Source organism: Cetorhinus maximus, unplaced genomic scaffold (assembly GCF_964194155.1).
Source record: "Cetorhinus maximus unplaced genomic scaffold, sCetMax3.hap1.1 HAP1_SCAFFOLD_298, whole genome shotgun sequence".
Taxonomy (NCBI): domain Eukaryota; kingdom Metazoa; phylum Chordata; class Chondrichthyes; order Lamniformes; family Cetorhinidae; genus Cetorhinus; species Cetorhinus maximus.
In genome coordinates this window covers 38,631-65,360 of record NW_027596252.1, presented here as the reverse complement: position 1 = coordinate 65,360, position 26,730 = coordinate 38,631, and the positions used below count along the sequence as shown (strand labels likewise).

General features: G+C 43.8%; 1 protein-coding gene across 2 annotated transcripts in view; it reads left to right on the top strand.

Moving 5' to 3' along the window:
* utp6 (UTP6 small subunit processome component) overlaps positions 1 to 10,183 on the top strand; it is a 30,762-nt gene extending 20,579 nt beyond the window's left edge. For both annotated transcript variants that reach the window (XM_078535126.1, XM_078535127.1), the window contains exons 14-19: positions 398 to 577; positions 4,611 to 4,691; positions 4,774 to 4,883; positions 6,285 to 6,351; positions 6,845 to 6,917; positions 8,219 to 10,183. In XM_078535126.1, the coding sequence (XP_078391252.1) occupies positions 398 to 577; positions 4,611 to 4,691; positions 4,774 to 4,883; positions 6,285 to 6,351; positions 6,845 to 6,917; positions 8,219 to 8,376 (669 nt within the window). In that variant the 3' untranslated portion in view covers positions 8,377 to 10,183. The remainder of the gene's footprint in view (positions 1 to 397; positions 578 to 4,610; positions 4,692 to 4,773; positions 4,884 to 6,284; positions 6,352 to 6,844; positions 6,918 to 8,218) is intronic.
* Positions 10,184 to 26,730: the final 16,547 nt, after the last annotated feature.

Here is a 26,730-nt window from a genome sequence, read left to right as displayed (position 1 = left end):
TTTTACAATTATGAAAAGGTTTGGTAGGGTAGACATAAGAAAGATGTTTCTACTTATGGATGAGACCAGACTAGGTGCCGTAAATATAAGATAGTCACTAAAAAATCCATTAGGGAATTCAGGAGAAACTTCTTTACTGTTAGGATAAGATAAAGAAGGGAAGGGGGTGGTAATGGGCATGATGTTGAGGAATGGGATGCCGAGTGTCCTGGTGAATGGATATTTATCTGGCTGGAGCAGTGTCTGACGTGGAGCTCCCCAAGGGTCAGTATTGGGGCCGTTGCTTTTCTTGTTATAGTTAAATGACCCGGACACGAGTATAGAGAGTGCAGTATTAAAGTGCCTGGAACTTGTGGCGTGTTTGTACAGGGATTTAACTGTTTATTTCTTGTTGTAGCTTCGCTTGTTGGTCGATCTTGGTAATGCTGAGAAAGCTGTCCGAGTGGTCAAGTCTGCGAGCGGCAGCTTTGGCCCTTCAGTGGAGATGTGGCGAAGCAGCTTGGAGCTACTGATGGAGCTGCAGAGCATGAATGTCAGCCAGCTCTTCCAGGAGGCTTTTCAACAGGTTCCACCCAAGGTGAGCTGCCTACCTCGGAGCACACCGTGTGCTGTAATCCTGTGTTTGAGAATGGTCAGTGTTGCTGAATAACAGCGGCTGTATGAGGGTGAATCTCAGTGCAGTGGACAGTGGGAGACCCGCCTTGTACTGACCAGTTCAGAGTACCATTGTAGCCAGTGAGTCACCCATTGCCTTGCCCTTGTGATCAGGGGTACACTGGCAGAGGTGTAAGAATGTTCTAGAACTGTCAGCTCTTTAAGAGATTGATTAAACAGATTAGTGAAGACAAATGTAGGTCCTTTAGAGTCCAAAGTAGGAAAAATTATAATAGAGAACAAGGAAATGGCAGAGCAATTAAACAACTACTTTAGTTTTGTCTTCACAGAGGAAAACTCAAATAACTTCCCAGAAATACTAGGGAACCAAGGGTCTAGTGAGGAGGAGGAATTGAAGGAAATTAGTATCACTGAAACAATAGTGCTGGAGAAATTAATGGGACTGAAAGCTGATAAATCCCTAGGGCCTGATGATCTACATCCCAGGGTACTAAAGGAGGTGGCCATGGAAATAGTGGATGTGTTGGTTGTTATCTTCCAAAATTTTGTAGATTCTGGAATAGACCCGGCAGATCGGAGGGTGGCAAATGTAACCCCTATTTAAAAAAGGAGGGAGGGAGAAAACAGCGAATTACAGACTGGTTAGCCTAACATCAGTGACAGGGAAATGCTAAAGTCTATTATAAAGTAGTGTTATAAAGGATATGATAACAGGACACTCAAAATATCAACGAGATTAGACAAAGTCAACAAGGATTTATGAAAGGGAATCATGTTTGATAAACCTGCTGGAGTTTTTTGAAGACATAACTAGCAGACTAGATGAGAGAGAACCAGTGGATGTGGTATATTTGGATTTTCATAAAGCTTTTAATAAAGTCCGACATAAGAGGTTAGTGTGTAAAATTAAAGCACATGGCATTGGGGGTAATATATGGATTGAGAGTTGGTTGGCAGACAGGAAGCAGATTAGGAATAAACGGGTCTTTTTCAGAGTGGCAGGTGGTGACAAGTGGGGTACTGCAGGAATCAGTGCTTGGGCCCCAGTTGTTCGCAATATATATCAATGATTTCAAAGAGGGAACCAAATGTAATATTTCCAAATTTGCTGATGGCACAAAACGTGGTGGGAATGTGAGCGGTGAGGAGGGGGTTAAGAGGTTTCAAGGTGATTTAGACAGGTTGAGTGAGTGGGCAAATACATGACGTAGTATAACGTGGATAAATGTGAAGTTATCCACTTCAATAGGAAAAACAATGGCAAAGTATTTAAATGGTGACAGATTGAGAAATGTAGATGTACAAAGGGACCTGGGTGTCCTTGTACATCAATCACTGAAAGCAAGCATGCAGGTGCAGCAAACAGTTAAGAAGGCAAATGGTATATTGGCCTTCATTGTGAGAGGATTTGAGTACAGGAGCAAGAATGTCTTACTGCAGCTGTATAGGGCCTTGGTGAGACCACACCTGGAGTATTGTGTGTAGTTTTGGTCTCCTTACCTAAGGAAGGATATACTTGCCATAGGGGGAGTGCAATGAAGGTTCACCAGACCGATTCCTGGGATGGCAGGATTGTTGTATGAGGAGAGATTGGGTTGACTAGGCCCTGTATTCACTGGAGTTTAGAAGAATGAGAGGGGATCTGATTGAAACGTATAAAATTCTGACAGGGCTGGACAGACTGGATGCAGGGATGAACAAAGGGTCACAGTCTCAGGATACGGGGCAGGCCATTTAGGACTGAGATGAGGAGAAACCTCTTCACTCAGAGGGTGGTGAACCTGTGGAATTCTCTACCACAGAGGCTGTGGAGACCAAGTCACTGAATATATTTAAGAAGGAAACAGATTTTTGGACTTTAAAGGTGTCAAGGGGTGTGGGGAGAGAGCGGGAATATGGCGTTGAGATAGAGGATCAGCCATGATCATATTGAATGGCAGAGCAGACTTGAAGGACCGAATGACCTACTCCTATTTTCTATGTTTCTGTGTTTTCTAGAAACCATTTTAATACAAGTGCCATGGGCACCCATGGAACTCCTGAGGCAACACAATCCCTTAATGTGACATTGAGACACGCAGAACACACACATCACGTTCTTGTTGCTGATTTCTGCTGACTTCAACTAAAGGCATTGGGGATCCTTCTCTGAAGCTGACTATGAGATTAGAGTCAGCCTCTGCTGACAGCCCTTGCCTAGACAGCCCTTTTTGGGTTTGAGCTCTGTACCCAGCCCAGTGGTTAGGAGCGTCCGTTCCCTGTCTGAGTGCTCTTGGAGACTGGCCACAATCTCAAACTGTAAACTGAAATTGGGGTTCACCAGGACTTGCTGATAAAATCAAACGAGAGCTTTCCCCATCCCGCCCACATTAACTAACCACCTACAGCATTGCATGTGTCTTCACTGTGAAATGACCAGATACTTCGTAATGTTGTGGCCCTTGGCCAGATCCCGGGATGTTGGGGGAGGTCTAGTAACCTTTTGCTTAAAGTTGTTAAAGTCTGAGATCAAGGAAACCTGCTTTTGGAATAAGGATACAAGATTTCACAGATTTTGAACAAACACAATAAACTACTATGCAAAGTTAGAAAAGTAAAACAACGTACAGTATATTGTGTGTGTGTATATGTGTATTTGGCTATTCGACCACAGTTAATTCACATGTACCTCGTGTTAATTCTGAATATTAGCGTATGAAGTGTATTCATATATATATATTTATATATATAAATATATATATATAAATACACTTCATATGCTAATATTCAGAATTAACACGAGGTACATGTGAATTAACTGTGGTCAAATAGCCCATGGTGTGCATCAAATGGCAGATGTGGTCAAGACAGATTCCACAGATTTCTCAGCAGCCCCCAACCCCCGCCAGACGTGGGGGACACTGGGTATCAAAACTCATTAAAATGCTGCCTCCTGCACAAGGGATTCCAGTTCTGTAATTTTGAAGATCTCGCCTCGAACTCACTCAGAGCCATTCGCACTGGACCTGGCTCAACGACTGATCACCTCCTGGTCGTTTAATCTCTTTTCCCGAGACCACATTCCCCAGGATTCTGGACATTGCTTGCAAGGGACTAATTACCGACACAATGTCAGCTTTTTACCGAGCTGGCACTGCCCCTGAATTTCCCTTGAGCTCCAATCTTTCTCTGCTGTCCCAAGTGAATATTGCTTGTGGGCTTCCTTGACCCCACTCAGCTGCACTGATCTATCAGCGGCTTACAGGAGCTTCTTTAGCCCATTCCTGTTCCACAGCATGGAGCCACCAAACTGCTCCTGGACCTTCCCCTGAGCCCCAGCCACACAGCAAGCTCGCAGCACACTGCTACTGCCTGGAACCTCTGCCCTAACTGACCCTTGAACTGATCTGGGGTACCAACATACTCTCAGCAAGTTGCACCCAGAAACTGCCGTAACAGCACTGGCACATCCTGCCCCTTAAATATTACAACGTCCACGGGAACACACAGATCAATGGATTTCCTAACACTAATTAGGAAGGCCTTTCAGCCCATCTATTATTAACTCACCCCCCCCCCCCAGCTCTACCCCCTTTCCGTGGTTGACCTGGGATGTCATTTCTGCAAAGAAGTTCGGCAGGATATTTGCCTCAGCCTGTGCTGGCTGCCTCCACAGTTCCATCTTCCTAGGATTGTTTGTTTCTGTTTTGTTCTTTTTTACAGAGTTACACTTGTATTTCTCATCTCTCGCTCTCTCGCTCGCTCTCTCTCTCTCTCTCTCTCTCTCCCTCTCTCTCTCCCTCTCTCTCTCCCTCTCTCTCTCTCTCTCTCTCTCCCTCTCTCTCTCTCTCTCTCTCCCTCTCTCCCCTCTGTGATCGTGCTCATACCTGGTCCCAGCTTTTTTGTGTATGCTCTTGTCTTGCCTCTGATGCTGCTTCACTGGAAGTACCTGGCATTGGGTTTTAATCTTTGCCAGCTTCACACTCCCTCTGATCTCAGTCTCCCTCCTGTTACAGGACTGTTTGCCACTGTGGCTTCTCTGCTTGGAGTGGAGTGAAAGTACAAGTAATGTTAAGGAGACGGAAACTCTCTATCAGGTAAGTTCCTCTCTGACCTTATCTCTCTACAAGGACCTGTGTGACAGAGTGACTCTGACTGACTTTCTCTTTATACCCACAGCGTGCGCTGCAGACACCGATCCCAGCCGTCTCTATAACTGTGAAGGAGAAATACCTGGACTGGGCCTTTAAGACAGGGGGCTATAAGAAAGCGCGGAAAGTGTTCACTAGGTAACAGCTGAGTGTTTGCAGTATGTGATTTCTGCTCCCCTTTGTGTGAGGAAGTGCTTCCGGACATCACCCCTCAACGGCCTGACTTGAATTTGAAGGTTCTGCCCCCTTGTTCTGGACACTCCCAGCACAGAGAGAGAGAGTGCCTTGTATTTACATAGTGCTTTTCACAATCACCGGACATCGCAAAGTGTTTTACAGCCAAGGAGGTGCAGTCACTGCTGTGATGTAGGAAATGTGTCAACCAATTTGTGCACAGCAGGATCCCACAAACAAACAGCAGCTCTGGGGCCTAGGGTTAAGGTCACATCTGAGAGGAGACACCTCCGACAGCGCAGCGCTCCCTCAGCACTGACCCTCCGACAGCGCGGTGCCCCCTCAGCACTGACCCTCCGATAGTGCGGCGCCCCCTCAGCGCCCGCCCTCCGACAGTGCGGCGCTCCCTCAGCGCCGACCCTCCGATGCTCCCTCAGCGCCCACCCTCCGACAGTGCAGCATTCCCTCAGCGCCCACCCTCCGACAGTGCAGCATTCCCTCGGCGCCCACCCTCCGACAGTGCAGCATTCCCTCGGCGCCCACCCTCCGACGGTGCAGCGTTCCCTCAGCGCCCACCCTCCGACAGTGCAGCATTCCCTCAGGAAGGCACTGGAGTGTCAATTGATTTTTGTGCTGAAGCCCTGGATTGGGACTTGAACCCGGAACCTCGTGGCTCAGTGGCCAGTGTGCTACCCATTGAGCCACAGCTGCTGATGGCATAGAGGAAATAGTTTCTTTCTATTGACCTTATCAAATCCTTTAATCATTTTAAACCTTGCTTAGCTCACCCATTAACCTTCTATACATGAGGGAATGCAGCCTAGTCTGTTCAACCTGTCCTCGTAATTTAACCCTTTCAGCCTCAATATCGTGGTGATGAATTTGTGCTGCACCCCCCTCCAAAGCCCAAATAAGGAATATGGGGACCAGATGCAAGAGTGGAGTTGAACTATTACCTTGTGGAATGGCATAGCAGGCTTGAGGGGCAGAATGGCCTACTCCTATTTCCTACATTCTTATTGAGGGCCCTGAACTGACACACAAGCTTAGAAGAAATGTTTCCACATGGCGATATTAGGACAGGAGATAGCTTATCAACGTGGGAGTTACTGAAGGAGAGACTAATATCTATTAAAAGGGAATTGGGTGAGGAATTGGAATGGAAAAGGATATGGGCAGGGCCGGATAGTGGGAATAGATTGGAAAATTCCTGTAAAGGAGACAGATGAAAGCAGCAATGGGCTGAATGGTCTCGTGCTATAAGGTGCCCGTTGGTACCCGGAGGAGCTGCTCCTCATTCTGGTTACTCCGTGTAATGGTTTGGAAAGAGTTGTCATTTCATCTTTCGTTTCTGTTTCCTTTCAGCCTCCGAGAAAACAGACCCTTTTCTTTAGAGTTTTTCAAGAGAATGATAGCGATTGAAAAAGAGCAGGTGAGTTAATGGATGCCTGAGTAGAGCCCCTGTATAAACTCAATAACAGTCAATAACAGGCTGCATGTTCTATAGAAGCTGGGATCGGGGTAGGGAGCCTCAAGATGGGGGGGTGGGAGGGGGCTGTTGGGAGACTGGGGCGGGGGGTTGAGGCACTGAGACTGGGTTGGATAGCATGAGAATCTGTACTGAGCTGTCAGTGCAACAGCTGTTGTGATGCCCCACTGTCCGAGAGAACTGACAGCCAAGTATTGCTTCAAACACCCCAAGGAATATTTCACTCTTTACTTCAGATAACACTGTCTCTGTGTACAACATGGAATCAGGACCTTGTTGCTGGTTGGTGGGGTGCAATATGTAAGGACAGAATGCTGACTGGAGAACCCAGGATTAGTCGGGTACTTGTCCCTGGGTGAGATTCTGATTCCTTGCTGGTTGTTGGTAAGAGTTAGTCTTGGCTTTTGTAATGCTGGATGTGTCTTTTCCCCACAAGGAATGCAGTAAAATGCAGTGTCTGAGGGAATATTACGAGCAAGCTCTCCGGGAATTTGGATCTACAAGTGCCGGTAGGAATCTCTAAACTGGTTTATCAAAGGCAAAAGATTGTGGCATTGTTAACAACTGAGCAAGAAACAGACTTTAGACATCATTTCGACAAACTATAGCTTGGTAAATTGTCCCCTGTTGTAAGCTGGGAATGGGACAGTGTTCCCAACGCTTTCATTGTCAAGTTATTAACCGAACAGCGGAAATAGAGTATCAAATGGCAGAATGTTTACCGCTTTACTGTCCAATATTGTCCCCATCAAACACTCCCAGGACAGATACAGCACAGGGTTAGATACAGAGTAAATCTCTCTCTACACTGTCCCCATCAAACACTCCCAGGACAGGTACAGCACAGGGTTAGATACAGAGTAAATCTCTCTCTACACTGTCCCCATCAAACACTCCCAGGACAGGTACAGCACGGGGTTAGATACAGATTAAATCTCCCTCTACACTGTCCCCATCAAACACTCCCAGGACAGGTACAGCACGGGGTTAGATACAGAGTAAAGCTCCCTCTACACCGTCCCCATCAAACACTCCCAGGACAGGTACAGCACGGGGTTAGATAAAGCTCCCTCTACACCGTCCCCATCAAACACTCCCAAGACATGTACAGCACAGGGTTAAATACAGAGTAAAGCTCCCTCTACACCATCCCCATCAAACACTCCCAGGACAGGTACAGCACGGGGTTAGGTACAGAGTAAAGCTCCCTCTACGCTGTCCTCATCAAACACTCCCAGGACAGGTACAGCACGGGGTTAGATACAGAGTAAAGCTCCCTCTACACTGTCCTCATCAAACACTCCCAGGACAGGTACAGCACGGGGTTAGATACAGAGTAAAGCTCCCTCTACACTGTCCTCATCAAACACTCCCAGGACAGGTATAGCACGGGGTTAGATAAAGCTCCCTCTACACCGTCCCCATCAAACACTCCCAAGACATGTGCAGCACAGGGTTAAATACAGAGTAAAGCTCCCTCTACACCATCCCCGTCAAACACTCCCAGGACAGGTACAGCACGGGGTTAGATAAAGCTCCCTCTACACTGTAATATAAGGAGGGGTTGAAAGGTATTTTGAAGGGAAGGAGTATGGTGCAGTGAATTGTGGGTGTTTAAAAGGGTGCTGAGTGTGGATGGCACAAAAAATCATTACAAAGGAGTGTGTGTGTGTGGAGAGGACACTTGCTCATGCTTCCTGTGATTTAATCTGGCTTATTGATGTGAACATCCAGGGGTTGCGGGGTAATTAATCTGGGGGAGAGAGGCATCATAGTTCACTGATTTCATGGTGCAGCTTTTTGCTTGCAGATCTGTGGCTGGAGTATATAGAGGAGGAGTGGAACCACCCACAGGGCAAAGCTGAGTACACTGGACAAATTCACTGGAGAGCCATGAAAACACTGGGTGGGCTGCAAGTGGAACGATTTGTGTCTCGATACACACTCCTGCAGACTGGACACCTGTAGCTTCTAGCAGCTGACACGGCACTAAACCCTTCATTTGTGAATGGGTCAACACATCCTGCTGATTCCTGGTGCTCAATCATTGTGTTGGACACTTAACACATTTATTTCAAATGTATATTGTTTGGACTCCAGAATCTCTTCAGGATTTATGGAGTTAGCTCCTGCCCAACTCCCAGGGCAGAATTCCCTTGTCCTGTCCACTGCCCAGGAGAGGGATACTGACCACTGACCTGCAGGAGCAAAGAGGAGTGACTGTTTGGTGAAATGCTTCAGCCAATGCACTTCCTAAATTGGCCAGTAATGTTTTGGTTGTGATGATGTATCAATGCAGTTAATCGATGGGATCCCAACACTTGAATGAGAATAAACCCTGGATCCGGGATGCTTCAGATTGGAGCTGAAAGATTGAGTTGTGGAAAAATGGATTATGTTCAGATGATGAGGGGATCCCAGCTTTAGTGCTGGTACTTTGATTCTGTTAAACAGCTCATGCCTGTGACAGGGTTACTGTACAGTGACTGTGTGCTGCTGATACCTGGGTCGAGGAGTTGAGGTGGGGCAGTTGGTGGGTGGGGAGTGGGCTTTGAGATGGGGTGGGTGGGTGGGTGGGGGTGGGGGTTGAGATGAGAATGGATGGGCGGGGCGGGGGGGTTGAGGGGTTAAGATGTGGGGTTATGGCACAGCGGATGGTAAATGCTGAGTTGTTCAAATCCCAAAGGGAAACTTGAAACGACTGCCACATCTGTTTTGCAATTTGTGTATGCCTTGAATTCAGTAGTAATAAGGCCACCGAGTCTTATAGATTTTTACAAAACCAGATTAAACATTTATTAATAAGATAAATGATTTTTAAATACATACATAGATCTACAAATTACTACTGTGATAACTTCAAAATCCCCTAACTCCCAGTTACACTTTTGTAAAGGCAACAGTAAGACACACAGATTTTAAAAGAGCCAGGCAAAGAGACATGATGCCCTGAACAAGTTGAATTCAAAGTGACTTTTCTTAACTTCAATTCTTTGAAAACTTGCAGCTTGAGGCATAGATTCTGAAGGCTTTTCACACTTGTTAGATCTTAAAATGCTTCCCATTACACATAGCCTTTGCTCCTTTATACATATTTTCCCCATTGAATGCAAATTCCCATTGTTTCACTATGTTTTTGGACTTTATCTTCCTGATAATAAAAACCTCTCATAGCACTAAGTTTTACCAGTAATCTTTGGGAAAAATAAGCATACTGTTTCTAAACTGGCTAGGTGACACATTTCACCCCTCCTTTGAGAACAATCCAGTCTGGTTTACTTAAAAATGCAAATGTCCTTTTACTTTACATTCTAAACTTCCCCCATGTTTACATCAAAGCCTTCAGACCAGCTGCCTTTAATCTAATTAAGTCTCTCACACACACAAACAGACACGTCTCACTATTACTCTATTTTGCAATAACTTCCAATAACATTGAGAATTATTATATCTTCCTGACATCCTCCTCCTTATTAAAAAATAAACCGTCATAATTTTAAAAAACAGCTTCATTCTTATTAACTCATCTTATACTATCTCCTATACTTATCTATATACTTACACTATTACATTACCAGATGCATGCATTAACATAATATATATACAAATTCTTCACATCAACAGAAACCATTCCAGTTCAGAGTCCAGGTTTTTAAATGTCAAATTTTCCCTTTAAGCTTCAAACTCCTAATAAAGTATCTGCAATCAGATTTTCTCATCCCATTACACGTATAATCTGGAGATTAAATGGTTGCAGTAATAAACTCCATCTGAATAGCCTTGCACTTCTGTCTTGAAATTTGTCCAGAAACTTTAAAGGATTGTGGTTTGTATAAACAATTGTTTCTGATGAATTGTCTGCAACGTAAATCTCAAACTGCTGCAACGCTAAAACCAAACCCAAAGTCTCCTTTTTGATCGTTGAATATCTTCTCTGTTGTGCATTCAACTTCCGTGAAAAATACACTATCGGTTTTTCAATTCCGGTATCATCATCTTGTAACAGTACAGCCCCAATACCTATATCGCTTGCGTCAATGCCCAATTTAAATTGCTTGGCATAATTGGGTACTGCCAACACCGGTGTCATAGTTAATACAGTTTTTAAACTGTCAAATGCCTTCTGACACTCCTCCGTCCATTGAAACTTATTGTTCTTTTTTAATAGTTCTGTCAGTGGAGCAACCACATTGCTAAAATTTGGTACAAATTTCGGATAAAACCCACTCATACCCCGAAATCTCAAAACTTCTCGTTTTGTTGTAGGCACTGGGACATGCACGATAGCCTTGACTTTCATGTCTCCCGGAACCACCTTACCATGTCCAATGGTGTGGCCTAGATACGTAACTTGCGCTTTTGCAAATTCACTTTTAGCCAAGTTCATCACCAAATTAGCTTCTTGTAATCGAGTAAATAATTCCTCCAGGCGTTGTAAATGCTTCTCCCATGTAGGACTGAAAACTATCAAGTCGTCAGTATAAACGGCACAATTGCTCAGCCCTGCAATTACTTAGTTTGTCAGTCTTTGAAATGTCGCAGGTACATGTTTCATATCAAATGGCATAACTTTAAACTGATATAGTCCATCTGGCATCACAAAAGCTGATATCTCCTTTGCTCTCTCTACCTGCCAATATCCTTTTAGCAAGTCAATCTTTTGATAAATTTTGATTGTCCCACTTTCTCATTGCAATTTTCCAACCGTGGTATGGGATATGAATCCGCTTTTAGCACCATATTCACCTTTCAATTGTCCACACACAGTCTTTGTGTTCCATCCGGTTTCGGTACCAGTACAATAGTTGAACTCCAGTTACTGCAACTAGACTCAATGATATCATTTTGAAGCACGAAGTAAATTTCTTTCCGTATTTTGATAACTTGGCTGGATTTAATCTATAAAGATGTTATGTTAGCGAAGATGAAACTTCTACACGTGCATCATGTATAGTTAAATTTGTCTTTCCCAGCTTATTTCCACAAATAGATTTGTGTGACTGCATTGGCTTTTCCAAATCACTTTGACACTTGTCTGGAAGGTAACTCAATATTACATTTAAATTTTCAAGTACCCCCTCATTATCCAATTTGATTAGAGGAAAATCAATTTCAGAATCCTGTATTTTTACTTCTTTCTCATCATCTACCACCATAAACCACCTCCTTTTGGTCCTCTTCCCCATCAAAGTACTTTTTAAGCATATTTACACGACACACCCTCTGCTTTCTTTCATCTGGAGTATTTATTCAATAATTTACTTCACTCAGTTTCTTTTCAACCCTGTAAGGCCCACTAAACCTTGCCTTTAATGAGTCATCCAGTGCTGGTAACAGAATTAACACTTTCTCGCCAACAAAATCCTGAGCTGTAGCTTTCTTATCTGCTTTCACTTTCGTCACTTGCTGTGATATCTTTAAATGTTCCCTAGCCAACTCTAATGCTCTGTCTAATCTTTCTCTGAAGTTTGATACGTAATCCAGGAGAGTAGTTTCTGAACTTTGACCTACCAATTTCTCATAAATCAATTTCAGTGGTCCCCTTACCTCATGACCATAGACTAGTTCGAAGGGACTGAAACCAGTCGATGTATTAGGAGCATCCCTAATAGCAACAAACAAGAATGGAATCTATCCCAATCATGTGGATAATCCTGACTCTATGTTCTCATCATAGTTTTTAGAGTTTGATGCCATCTTTCCAAAGCCCCTTGTGACTTCAGATGATAAGCTGTTCACTTAAATCGGTTTATCCCCAAACTGTCCATTATTTCCTTAAACAGCTGTGACATAAAATTTGAACCCTGATCTGATTGTATTTCCTTAAGTAAACCATATCTTGTAAAAAATTTAGTTAACTCTTCCACAATTCTTTGTTGTAATGTTTCTCAAAGATATTGCTTCAGGAAACCTGGTAGACACATCCATTATTGTTCACCTTTTGTCTTAGGGAGGGGCCCTACACAATCAATCATGGCCCTAGTAAAGGGTTCTTCGAATGCTGGAATTGGAATTAAAGTTGCCGGCTTAATCACTGCTCGTGGTTTCTCCATCACCTGGCGTGTGACACGTTCTACAGAACTTGACTAAACCCCTATGCAATCCAGACCAAAAATAATGTTTTTGTACTTCACCTGTGTCTTTCTAATTCCTAAATGTCCCCCCCATTGGAATTTCATGAGCTATCCTCAGAATCCCATTTCTATATCCAAATGGTATTACAATCTGATGCACCCCCCTCCAGCTTTCATTTGCTGAAATGTGATAAGGCCCCCATTTTCTCATTAAAACATTACCCTTAAGGTAACAACATTCTGGAATACATTTTGCCTCTGTTTCTGAGTAAGCTGTCTGATATAAATGTATTTGCAAATCCTTTTACTGTAACTCCTCCAACTACCTTGAGTTAAACACTTTGAATTGTTTTGCAGTCTTTCTTCCTGAACAATGTTATCAAACACAGTGTCAGCTAATTGGATTTCCACACCTTCTCCCTGCCTTTGAACTTCCTGTTTGTCTTGTTTCAAACTATGAGCCTGTGATCTTGTTATCTCACAATCCAGGATGCTCTTTCTGCAACACTTCTGTTGAAGACACTCCTACCATAGGCATCACCCGCATTTGTGATTCAGCCAAATCATTACCCAAGATAAATTGAACCCCTGCAATGGGCAATTTTTCCACTTCTCCAGCAACAATCACCTCACCTTGTTTTCCACTTACTCTGCAAATTCACAAGGGAGTAAGTTTAGTATCTCCCATGAACCCCACCTGTTCCTGCAATACTCCCTCTGAACAACAAATGTCACTATCGCACAATGTTAAGGATTGACTAGCCCCTGTAAGATCTTTACCTACTCCACCCTGTGCACATGGAAAGACTTTCCCTTCACATACAAGATCTTTAAACATTTCTGCAACCTGCTCCTCCAAATTCTCTTGGGCAATTTGTGAACACATTCCCACTTCTTTACCTATTACTGATTCTCCCTGTTTTAGAAAGCTGGATTTTAAAAAGGTCAAACCACTGGTTTCCCCTGTGCCTGAACTTCAGAGCCCACAGTACTTTTACTTCCAGAACTTCCCTGCACCCCTATAATTCCAACAGATTTTTCCTGCAATTTCCAGCACACTGACTTCGTGTGTCCAACTTTATTGCAATGAAAACACCTCAATTTTCAAATGTCACTTCTATCGTCGGCACCTTCCTTTTTATTTTGAGAAAAAACTTCCTGGGAATTTCCAGCTACTCCTCTTCCCTGACTATCCACCTTCTTTTCACCTTCCCACTTTCTATCCTTTTTAATTTGAAAGGGTGATGGAAAAAAGGTTTAGCTCTGTGAACTAACCCCTAATCATCAGCTACCTCTGCTGCTTGTCTTACAGAATCAACCCTCTGTTCCTCCACGAGTTCTCACTACCGAAGGAATTGAATCTTTAAAATCTTCCAAAATAATTACTTCTCTAAGAACTGCATATGTTGCCTCTATCTTTAATGCCTGTATCCACCGGTCAAAATTACTTTGTTTTACTTTCTCAAACTCAATATAAGTTTGCCCGGGCTGTTTTCTTTTATTCCTAAATTTCTGCCTGTTATGTCTCAGGAACCAACTCCTATGCACTCAAAATAGCCTTTTTTTTACGTCACAATTCACTGACATTTCTTCTGACAGTGAAGCATAAACATCATGTGCTCTACCCACCAACCTGGATTGTAACGACAATGTCCAGTTTTCCTGTGGCCATTTCATCTGTTTAGCTATCTTCTCAAATGAAATAAATGCTTCAACATCTCTTTCCTCAAACTGTGGAAGAGCTTGTACAAATGTAAAATCTCCCCACTGGGTTTTAAGTTAAAGGTTTTTTCATCATCAGAGCTTTCCTCAGAACCTGATGTCTCCCTTTTAAAATTCAGCTTTTTAAGCCAATATTCTCTGTCTCTTTCCTTCATTCTCTCTTCCATTGCTAACTTTTCTCTCTGAAGATCAAGTTTTCACATTTTCATTTCTTTTTGAAATAATCTCTTTATCTGCTGCCTCTAATTCCAGATTTTTCATTTCCAATTCTTTTTCCTTTTCGTTTGCCCCCTCTTCATTTCAAACTGAAGCCTCACTACCTCCAGCTGTGACTCACTACTGTCAGGTATCACTTCCAACTTTAAATGCTGTGCTATACCTTCAATTATGTCTGCTTTCTTAGCCCCTGCAGGTAACCCCAATTGTAATTTATCCACCCATTCCATTAACTTTAGTTACCTTTTGTAAACCAAAGTTATAACTTCAACTCCCAGACAAGTCGGAGCAACTGCCAAAGCCATATTGCAGCCTCACCACTACCAAAAACCTCACCCCAGCTCCTGAATTCAGTGCTTCTTGTACTCATAACCTTAAGATTCACCAACTCCAAACCAATCATGGAATTTCAAATATATCCCGCAAAGAGCCCCCAACGATGTTATGGCACAGCGGATGGTAAATGCTGAGTTGTTCAAATCCCAAAGGGAAACTTGAAACAACTGCCATAACTTGTTTTGTGTTTGTATAAAGTTTGCGATGGGTGCCTTGAATTCTGTGGTAATAAGACCGTGAAGTCTTATAGATTTTACAGAACTAGATTAAACATTTATTCATACGAGAAATGAATTTTAAATACATACATAGATCTACAAATTACTACTATGATAACTTCTAAATCCCCTAATCAATCTAACTCCCAGTTACACTTATGTTAAAGTAAAAGTAAGACCATAGATTTTAAAAGAGACATGATACCCTGAACAAGTTGAATTCAAAGTGACTTTTCTTAACTTCAATTCTTTGAAAACAGCAGCTTGAGGCATAGATTCTGAAGGCTTTTCACACTTGTAAGATCTTAAAATGCCTACCCTTACACATAGCCTTTGCTCCTTTATACATATTTTCCCCTTTGAATGCAAATTCCCATTGTTTCACTATGTCTTTGGACTTTATCTTCCTGATAATAAAACCCTCTCATAGCACTAAGTTTTACCAGTAATCTTTGGGAAAAATAAGCATACTGTTTCTAAACTGGCTCGGTGACACATTTCACCCCTCCTTTGAGAACAGTCTAACCTGGTTTATTTAAAAATGCAAATGTCCTTTTACCTTACATTCTAAACTTACCCCATGTTTACCATGTTTACATCAAAGCCATCAGACCAGCTGCCTTTAATCTAATTAAGTCTCTCACACACATAGAAACATGCCACATTAAACTCTTTTACAATAAGTTCCAATAACATTGAGAATTATTATATCTTCCTGGTGGGGGTGGGGGGTCGAGATGGAGGTGAGTGGGAAAGGCTCAGGTGGGGCAGTTGTATTAATCCAAAATCTGGACATCCTGCAGCCATTTCCGACTGTGAGATCTCTGACTGACTCCAAGATTGTGACTGGTTTAATCAGATTGTGAGATGGTATTTTATTTCTTTCCCAAGCTTTCTCTTGCACTCCCCCACCTGCCCTGCCCCCTCGCCCTCTCTTCCTCCCTTAGGTTTTGTTGATTTGGATATTAATTACAACAGTTGAAGGAACAACTGAATCCAGGGCCTTTTCCAAACTGTAATTCTTTATTTTTAAAGGTTTGTATCTAAACAGCAAAAAAAAACATTTCAGGAAGTAAAGTCCAGCCCTGAATATCCAGCAATACCGAGCTGACTCAGCAGAGCTGCAGGGCTGCAAAGGATAATGACAAGTTTCCAGCTGTTAGAACATCGGATTTATTTCATTTCACTTGGGTTTAAGCAGAGTACACAGCTGCCTTGTGGAGGAAGTGGCATCTGGGGGCCACTGGAACAATAGCAATTAGCGATGGACAGTCATCGCTGGTCTTACCCGTGACTTCCACAATCCCATAAACAAAACAAAGATAGTAAACTCACTACAAATTACTAGAATGCTGGTACTGTACAGACGGAGATTAGTAATTGTGTAGGAGTGGTTTATTGACAGGGTCGATTAGTTATATCCCTTCATGTGTTAGAACTTTAGGGAGAAAGCTGTGCAAGACTCGGGCCTATTGCTGGCCAGTTTTAAATGTAAGTCTGACTAAGGGGATGTGTAATTGTGCATTCATTTGGTTTTAATTTGGTGACTGGGTTTCTGCGCTGCTCTTCTTTCGAATCACTTGCTGCTCCAGATAGTGGAGAAGAAGCTTTCTTTAAAATATTCTTCTCCAGTAGTTGAATTTGGGATCAGAGGATTGTTGGTTTAGTGAGGACTGTTTTCAGGTCTGTTTTTGTTTCTTTCTGCTCTTTGTCTGTGCCTGGGTACGTCAAATATTTGGATAGCTGGGCAGACCTGTCTGATTTGACCAGATGTGATAGGGTTGTGTCTGAGATGTAAAACAAGCTCTTCATTCCGTTTTTGTTTAAATCTTACTTTCTCTTCATTCTGTTCTCTTAAAGGCTGGAGCTGTGTTATTTCTCTTTGGAGTTGGAAATTCCTATGCACTAGTTGTGCTTTATCTTGCTGAAGCTCTGCTATATCTTGTTGCAGTTGATTAATTTCCCGTCTCGAGTTTCTTTCTGACAGTTTCCTGGATTCTGTGGTGAAGTTTCAGTGTGTAGCATGCAATGGCCATTAGCTCAGCCAGTGTCCGAGTGAAGGCTCTGACCAGTTAACACCCATTTGTAAACCCTTTCTTCTTCCAGTTCCTGAGAAAGTGTTGCAATTTGTCCTTGATAGTTAAATGTAAAGAGCTGTTTGCTAGTGTCACCATTAAACAGAGATTGCAGGTGCTCCAACATTTTATCAAACATCCACATCCTGGCTAACGCTCTGTTTACAGCTTTGCCTAGAATGAAAAGCACATTGTTGGTGTGATTTGTATTGATAACTGTATCATGAATTATCACCACATGCCCTGCCTCCCACTCTCTCGCACCACCTCTCCAGCCTTCGTCACGCTCCTATTCCTGCAGCCTCCCAGCCCGAGGCTTCCACACCCCAATCCTGACCCTCCACTGAACTGCCCAGCACAGGAGGGCATTCAGGGAAGAGAACTCGATGCGAGTTAAAACACTGGCTGCAGAGTTTTGGATGACCACAAGTTTAGGCAGAACGAACTAGTTATCTAGCCAGCACCGAGTTTAGGGAGATTCTATTACAGGAAGTTTATTCCTAACACTCAGTTGCTCGGGAAGCTAGCTTTTGCTCTTGTGTTTCTCACTGTAACCCCAGACAATTCCACCTGTTATTGTTTCTACCTAATGGAGCAATGTTCACAATGTTTTTTTACCTTAGTCGTTGAGGAGTGAGGTTGCAATATCTCTGAGAGATTGAGCTCCAAACAGCCAGCCAGGCTGAAATTGTGCAATCCTGAATGTTGCAGTTATTCCGAGTTTAACAGCAAACTCTGATTGGGAACAGGAAATTGAAACTGAAATTGTTTTTCTGCGTAACCAGTCGACGACGCCCAGTTTTACACTGTCACTCACTGACATATCCCCATGGGAGGACTGAACGAGCAAACACAGGTATTAGAAAGGGCTGTAAAGAAAGCATTAAGAGCAAGTAGATTTGAAAAGAAACTCTGTAAGGGTAACAGTGAAAGTTTTATAAATTATTGTTCAGGGAAATGTGGGCACGCCCATCAAATATAGACACAGGAAACACTTGCACCATGATTGTAATTGGGCTGCTAACTCAGAGAGTGGTCTGGGCTAATGTTCCAGAGACAGGCTCCAGCACACCTTTTACTACACGCTTAATATTTGCATGCTGGTAGAAGAGCTTGGGTTCCCTTTCATGTTAACTATCATTCTATTGTCATATTCTCTCTTTACTAGTCTTATTTTCCTCTTCGATTCCCATCTTTTTGTATTGGGTCTGGTTCTCACTTGAAGAATTCACCTGACATGATCATGCACCCTCTTTTCCATTCGTCATATTCCTTTTCCTTGCCAATCAAGGAGGTCCTGGATTTGGCTCCCTTACCTTTCACCCTTGTTGGGATCTACCTAGCCAGTACTTGAAGCATCTCCTCAAAGATCACCAATTGTTCCGTTCATTTTCCTGTCAGTCGTTGGTTCCATTTTACCCTGACTATATCCTGCCTCATGACATTGAGGTTAGCCCTCTTCCAGTTTAGAAGTTCTACTTTATATTGTTCTTTGCTCTTCTCTAATATTAACCTAAACCTCACAATACAATGATCACTCTTCTCCAAATGTCCCCCCACAATCAGCCAATCTCATTTCCCAGCACCAGATCCAGCAATGCCTCCTTCCTAGTTGGACTGAAAACATACTGGTCAAGGAGGTTCTCATGAACACATTTCAGAAATTCCTACCTCCTTTCCCTTCACTCTGACATTATTGCAATTGGTATTAGGTAATTAAAGTCCCCCAGTGTCACTGCTCTATAGTTGAGTTTTGCTGAAGAAAGATGATTTTGTTGAAGCAATCTGTGTACATGTTCTTTCTGTCTGCCTGTGTATTAGTATATGTAGCTTCCAGTACATGTAAATGTGCCACAATACAAGCCTGACTGACTATCTTAAATTGATTATCAATGCAATTTTTAGCACACTGAGGACTATTCAGCAAATGTCCAATTGCAGAAAGAAAGACAAAGAACATGTACACACATTGCGCCTGTTTCAGCTAAACAAAATAAGCGACAGCCATTCGCTGGTTCATTCCTCAGGGCAATTCCTTGACCAATCAGAGTCAAGCTGCCTGGTTTATATTTCAAACAATGTTTGGCAGTTAACTGTCAGTCAACATTAACTGGTGTATTCTCCATGGCAACTCCCGTACCAATCAGAGCCCACTTGCCAACCAATCAGCACTCTCTTCTCATACAGTATAAAGTTGTTGCTTCTCCTGACATTGGTTTCTTGCAATTGTCCTGATGAGTGAAAGATGAAAAGTTTCGACAAAATGTCTTTTTTCAGCAATGCTCAAGCTCTGTACTACCAAACGACTATCTGTACACTCTAGTTCTTGCACATCTGTGATCAGTTGAAAAAGAGCGCGGAGCTTGAAGGGAGGTCATTTGATAAAGAGCGTGGGGAGGTCAGTTGAAAAAGAGCGCAGAGATTGAAAATAAAAGGAGGGGAAGCTGAAGAGGAGCGGCCAGCGTGTGAGCGGCCCAGTGAAGGAGTGGAGCTTTGAGGCTTTGGCTCGAGAGGCTTCGGTGAGCAGAGGCTGAGGACGAGCTTGCTCCCAGTGAGGTTAGGCCGGGTAAGTTTCTTTAATTAAACTGGGAGTAGGTAATGGAGGCAGCAGTTAGGGCAGTCGAGTGCTCCGAATGCAACATGTGGGAAGTCTGGGACAGCACAATTGTCCCTGATGACTACACCTGCAAAAGATGCATCCAGCTGCAGCTCCTGACAAACCGAGTTAGGGAACTGGAGCTGGAGCTGGATGAACTTCGGATCATACGGGAGGCAGAGGCAGTAGTAGACAGGACCTTCAGGGAGACAGTCACCCCTAAAAGTCAGGAGGCAGGCAGCTGGGTGACTGTCAGGAGAGGGAAGGGGAATAGACAGAAAGAGCAGAGCACCCCTGTGGCCGTTCCCATCAACAATAGGTATACCGTTTTGGATACTGTTGGTGGGGACGACCTACCAGGGACAAGTTGTAGTGGTCGCGTCTCTGGCACCGAGGCTGGACCCTCAGCTCAGAAAGGAGGGAGGGAAAAGAGGAGAGCAGTAGTGATAGGGGATTCGATAGTTAGGGGGACAGATAGGAGGTTCTGTGGGAGAGATTGAGAATCCCAGATGGTCTGTTGCCTCCCTAGTGCCAGGGTCCACGATATCTCGGATCGAGTTCTCAGTATTCTCAGGAGGGAGGGTGAGCAGCCAGATGTCGTGGTCCATGTAGGGACCAATGACGTAGATAGGAAGGAGGAGGAGGTCCTGCAAAGAGAGTTTAGGGAATTAGGTGCTAAGTTGAAGGACAGGATCTCCAGGGTTGCGATCTCAGGAGTGCTACCCATGCCACGTGCTAGTAAGGCTATAAATAAGAGGATAATGCAGCTAAATATGTGGCTAAGGAGATGGTGCAGGAGGGAGGGCTTCATGTTTCTGGAAGGTGGGACCTGTTCCGACGGGACGGTTTGCACCTGAACTGGAGGGGGACTAACATCCTTGCGGGTAGGTTTGCTAGTGCTGCTCCGGGGCGTTTAAACTAGATTTGCAGGGGGAGGGGAACCAGAGTGTTAGAGCAGATAGTGAGGTGGAGGAGGATAAAGGTCAAGCGAGGAATGCATGTATAGACAGAAATCAAAGGTTTGTACATGATAGAAATGTTCTCAGGTGCATCTATTTCAATGCAAGGAGTATTGTCGGAAAGGCAGATGAGCTTAGGGCGTGGATTGGCACATGGGATTACGACATTATTGCTATTAGTGAGACATGGTTGCAGGAGGGGCAGGACTGGCAGCTCAATATTCCGGGGTTCCGTTGTTTCAGAAGTGATAGAGGGGGAGGGATGAAAGGGGGAGGAGTGGCATTACTAGTCAGGGAAAATATCACAGCTGTGCGTAAGCAGGTCAGCCCGGAGGGCTCGTCTACAGAGGCCATAGAGCTGAGGAATGGGAAAGGTGTGACCACACTAATAGGGTTGTATTATAAACAGCCCAATAGTCAAAGAGAATTGGAGGAGCAAATCTATAGAGAGATAGCAGACCGATGTAAGAAACAGAAAGTTGTGATAGTAGGAGATTTTAACTTTCCACATATTGACTGGGACTCCCATACTGTAAAAGGGCTGGATGGCTTGGAGTTTGTCAAATGTGTTCAGGAAAGTTTTCTAAATCAATATATAGAGGTACCAACGAGAGAGGATGCAATACTTGATCTCCTATTGGGGAACCAGACAGGTCAGGTGACAAGTATGTGTAGGCGAACATTTTGGGTCCAGTGACCACAATGTCATTAGTTTGAAGTTAATTATGGATAAGGATAGGTCTGGTCCTCGAGTTGAGATTCTAAATTGGAGAAAGGCCAATTTTTTGGAAATGAGAAAGGATCTAGGAAGAGTGGATTGGGATAAGTTGTTTTCTGGCAAGGATGTGTTCAGTAAGTGGAAGGCATTCAAAGGCGAAATTTTGAGAGTGCAGAGTTTGCATGTTCCTGTCAGGATTAAAGGCAAAGTAAACAGGCATAGGGAACCTTGGTTTTCAAGGGATATTGGCGATCTGGTTAAGAAGAAGAGAGAGGTGTATAGCAGGTATAGGCAACAAGAGGCAAATGAGGTACTTGTAGAGTATAGAAAATGTAAGAAAATACTAAAAAAGGAAATCAGGAAGGCAAAAAGAAGACATGAGGTTGCTTTGGCAGATAATGTGTAGGTAAACCCGAAGGGTTTCTACAAGTATATTAAGAGTAAAAGGATAATAAGGGACACAATTGGTCCCCTTGAAGATCAGAGTGGTCGAATATGTGTGTAGCCTCACGAGATGGGGGAGATCTTAAACAGTTTTTTTGCATCAGTATTTACTCAGGAAACTGGCATAGTGTATAAGGAAGGAAGGGAAGCAAGCAGTAGTTTCATGGAACATATAGAGATTAAAGAGGAGGAGGTGCTTGCTGCCTTACAGCGAATAAAGGTAGATAAATCCCCTGGGCCTGACATGATATTCCCTCGGACCTTGAGGGAGACTAGCGTAGAAATTGCAGGGGCCCTGGCAGAAATATTTAAAATGTTCTTAGCCACGGGTGAGGTGCCGGAGGATTGGAGGGTAGCTCATGTTGTTCCGATGTTTAAAAAAGGCTCCAAAAGTAAACCAGGTAATTACAGGCCAGTGAGCCTGACGTCAGTAGTAGGTAAATTATTGGAAGGTGTTCTGAGAGATCGGATATACAATTATTTGGACAGCCAAGGGCTGATTAAGGATAGTCAGCATGGCTTTGTGCGTGGTAGGTCATGTTTAATGAACCTTGTAGAGTTTTTCGAGGAGGTTACCAAGAAAGTAGATGAAGGAAAGGCTGTGGATGTTGTCTACATGGACTTTAGTAAGGCCTTTGACAAGGTCCCACATGGGAGGTTCAGAAGGTTCAGACACTTGGTATCCATGGAGAGGTTGTAAACTGGATTCGAAATTGGCTGTGTGGGAGAAGACAGAGAATGGTAGTGGATGATTGCTTCTCAGACTGGAGGTCTGTGACTAGTGGTGTGCCTCAGGGATCTGTGCTGGGACCATTGTTGTTTGTTGTCTATATCAATGATTTGGATGATAATGTGGTGAATTGGATCAGCAAGTTTGCTGATGACACTAAGATTGGAGGCGTTGTGGACAGCGAGGAAGGCTTTCAAAGCTTGCAGAGGGATCTGGACCAACTGGAAAAATGGGCCAGAAAATGCCAGATGGAACTTAATGCGGAAAAGTGTGAGGTGTTGCATTTTGGAAGGTCAAACCAAGGTCGGACATTCACAGTAAATGGTAGGGCACTGAGGAGTGCTGAGGAACAAAGGGATCTGGGAGTTCAGATACATAATTCCCTGAAAGTGGCGTCACAGGTAGACAAGGTTGTAAAGAAAGTTTTTGGCATACTGGCCTTCATAAATCAAAGTATTGAGTATAGGATTTGGGATGTTATGGTGAGGTTGTATAAGACATTGGTGAGGCCAACTTTGGAGTATTGTGTGCAGTTCTGGTCGCCTAACTACAGGAAGGATATCAGTAAGATTGAGAGAGTGCAGAGAAGATTTACTAGGATGTTGCCGGGTCTTAAGGAGTTGAGTTACAGGGAAAGATTAAACAGGTTAGGGCCTTACTCCTTGGAGCATAGAAGAATGAGGGGAGATTTGATAGAAGTTTACAAAATTGTGAGGGGTATAGACAGAGTAAATGCGAGTAGGCTCTTTCCACTTAGATTAGGAGATATAAACACGAGAGGACATGGCTTTAGGGTGAAAGGGGAAAGGTTTAGGGGGAACTTCTTCACTCAGAGTGGTGAGAGTGTGGAACAAGCTACCATCTGACGTGGTAAATACGGGCTCACTCTTAAGTTTTAAGAATAAATTAGATAGATACATGGATGGGAGAGGTATGGAGGGTTATGGACTAGGTGCAGGTCAATGGGATTAGCGGAATAATATTTTGCCAGACTAGAAGGGCCGAATGGCCTGTTTTCTGTGCTGTAGTGTTCTATGGTTCTATACGTACATAAGTACATTGTAAACCTGTCTTTGTATTCCTTGTAAGCTTGCTTAGTCTGCTCCTGTATAATATTGAACCACTCCCGTCTCTAATACTATCCAACCCCCTCACTCCTTTATGCACCTTATTCATCTTTTCCACTTTTATATGCTGTGCACACTCCCCTGTCAATTTAGTTTAAGTCCTCCCCATACCATAGTGAGCCTCCTCATGAGGACGTTGTTCGCAGTTCTGTTGAGCGGCAACCCTTCCTTTTTGAGAAGCTACCACCTGCCCTTGAACTGGTTCCAATGCTCCAAAAATTCGAAGCCTTCCCTCCTAGACTGTGCTTCAAGCCAGGCACTGATCCTCCCTACCTTCCTGTTTCTACTCTGGCCAGCATGTGGCACTGGAAGTAATCCACAGATTACTACCCTCGCAGTTCTACTTTTTAACCTCCTCCCTGAAAATGTGACAGTAAGACCTTGATGCCTACCCTCTCAGGTACCAACGTGTACCACAACTTTGGGCTCAGCCCCTTTCCCCTGCACAATTCTCTGCACCCTCCCCATATTGTCCTTTACCCTGGCACCAGGGAGACAACAATGACAGTTACAGAAATGCCTATTTATCCCCCTCTCTCTGGAATCTCTAAAACGGCTACATTTCAATTCTTTGCTGCTTAACCCCTGTACAATCCCTTGCCCACTGGTGCCATAGCCTGGTCTGCACTCCTTAAGGGTGTTACCATTCCAGCACTTCCCAATATTGAGATCTGTTTGAGAGTGGCACAATCCTGAAAACCCCTGTACCTCCTGCATCCTCCTACTCTTTCTGATGATCACCCACTACTCTGAACTCTCACTGCCTGTTGGGTGATCGCCTCCTGGAATGTACGATCCAGGAAACTCTCATCCTCCATGACGCTCTGCAGTGACTCCAGAAATCCTGAGCTCCAGAACAAGCAGCTGAAGCCACTTTCCTCACACCTGGTTCCCCCAAGACACATGACATGTCCCTGGCACAGAAATTACCAGCAGCAGGTCTCAGCTGCCCACCTCTGGTCTAAAGCTGCTCTGTGTTAATACTCTAATTATTCATTTAATTAGTGCTGTATTTTCCCCTATTGAAATGTTTAATTCCCCACCTCTTAGTTTAAAACCATTCCCTAGTTTAGAGAGAAGAAAAATAGAATTACTCACCTGCTTTCCTGTGATGTCACTTTGACTGTTTCCTTCGTATTCTTGCTTCAATTACAAGTCCGTCCACTCGAAAAAAACACCCTCTCTAAACAAAAAAACACCCTCTCTAAACAAAAAAACACCCTCTCTAAACAAAAAAACACCCTCTCTAAACAAAAAACATCCTCTCTAAACAAAAAAACACCCTCTCTAAACAAAAAAAACCCTCTCTAAACAAAAAACATCCTCTCTAAACAAAAAAACACCCTCTCTAAACAAAAAAAACCCTCTCTAAACAAAAAAACACCCTCTCTAAACAAAAAAACATCCTCTCTAAACAAAAAAACACCCTCTCTAAACAAAAAAAACCCTCTCTAAACAAAAAAACACCCTCTCTAAACAAAAAAACACCCTCTCTAAACAAAAAACATCCTCTCTAAACAAAAAAACACCCTCTCTAAACAAAAAAACACCCTCTCTAAACAAAAAACATCCTCTCTAAACAAAAAAACACCCTCTCTAAACAAAAAAAACCCTCTCTAAACAAAAAAACACCCTCTCTAAACAAAAAAACATCCTCTCTAAACAAAAAAACACCCTCTCTAAACAAAAAAAACCCTCTCTAAACAAAAAAACACCCTCTCTAAACAAGGCACTGAAATCAAGCAAGGAGACAGAACAGCAGATTTTATAAGACCTGGACAATATCCAGGCTTAGGCTGACAAGCGGCAAGTAACATTCACGCCACACAACTGTCAGGCGATGACCATCTCCAACAAGAGAGAATCTAACCATCTCCCCTTGACATTCAATTGCATTACCATCACTGAACCCCCCCCACTATCAACATCCTGGGGGTTACTGTTGACCAGAAACTGAACTGGACTAGCCATATAAATACTGTGGCTACGAGAGCAGGTCAGAGGCCGGGAATCCTGCAATGAGTAACTCACCTCCTGACTCCCCAAAGTCTGTTCACAATCTACAAGCCACAAGTCAGGAGTGTGATGGAATACTCTCCACTTGCAGCTCCCACAATACTCAAGAAGCTTGACACCATCCAGGACAAAGCAGCCCACTTGATTGGCACCACATCCACAATATTCACTCCCTCCACCACCAACGCACAGTGGCAGCAGTGTGTGTACCATCTACAAGATGCACTGCAGGAATTCACCAAGGCTCCTTCAACAGCACCTTCCAAACCCACGGCCGCTACCATCTAGAAGGACAAGGGCAGCAGATACATGGGAACACCACCACCTGGAAGTTCCCCTCCAAGTCACTCACCATCCTGACTTGGAAATATATCGCCGTTCCTTCACTGTCACTGGGTCAAAATCCTGGAACTCCCTAACAACACTGTGGGTGTACCTACATCACATGAAGGTAACTCACCACCACATTGTCAATGGCAATTAGGGATGCACAATAAATGGTGCACTTGGTCAAATCCCAGGAACCATTTTGTTTTAAAAGGCGCGTGGCACATGTTCAAATGTTACAGTGGGGTGTGCGAGGTATATCTGGGTGTTACGGTTAGGGGTGCAGGGTATGTCGGGGTGTTACGGTGAGGGGTGCGGGGTATATCAGGGTGTTACGGTAAGGGGTGCGGGGTATGTCAGGGTGTTACGGTGAGGGGTGCGGGGTATATCAGGGTGTTGGGGTGCGGGGTATATCAGGGTGTTACGGTGAGGGGTGCGGGGTATATCAGGGTGTTATGGTGTGGGGTATATCAGGGTGTTACGGTGAGGGGTGCGGGGTATATCAGGGTGTTATGGTGTGGGGTATATCAGGGTGTTATGGTTTGGGGTATATCAGGGTGTTATGGTGTGGGGTATATCAGGATGTTATGGTGAGGGGTGCGGGGTATATCAGGGTGTTACAGTGAGGAGTGCGGGGTATGTCAGGGTGTTACGGTGAGGGGTGCAGGGTATATCAGGGTGTTACAGTGAGGGGTGCGGGGTATGTCAGGGTGTTACGGTGAGGGGTGCAAGGTATATCAGGGTGTTACGGTGAGGGGTGCGGG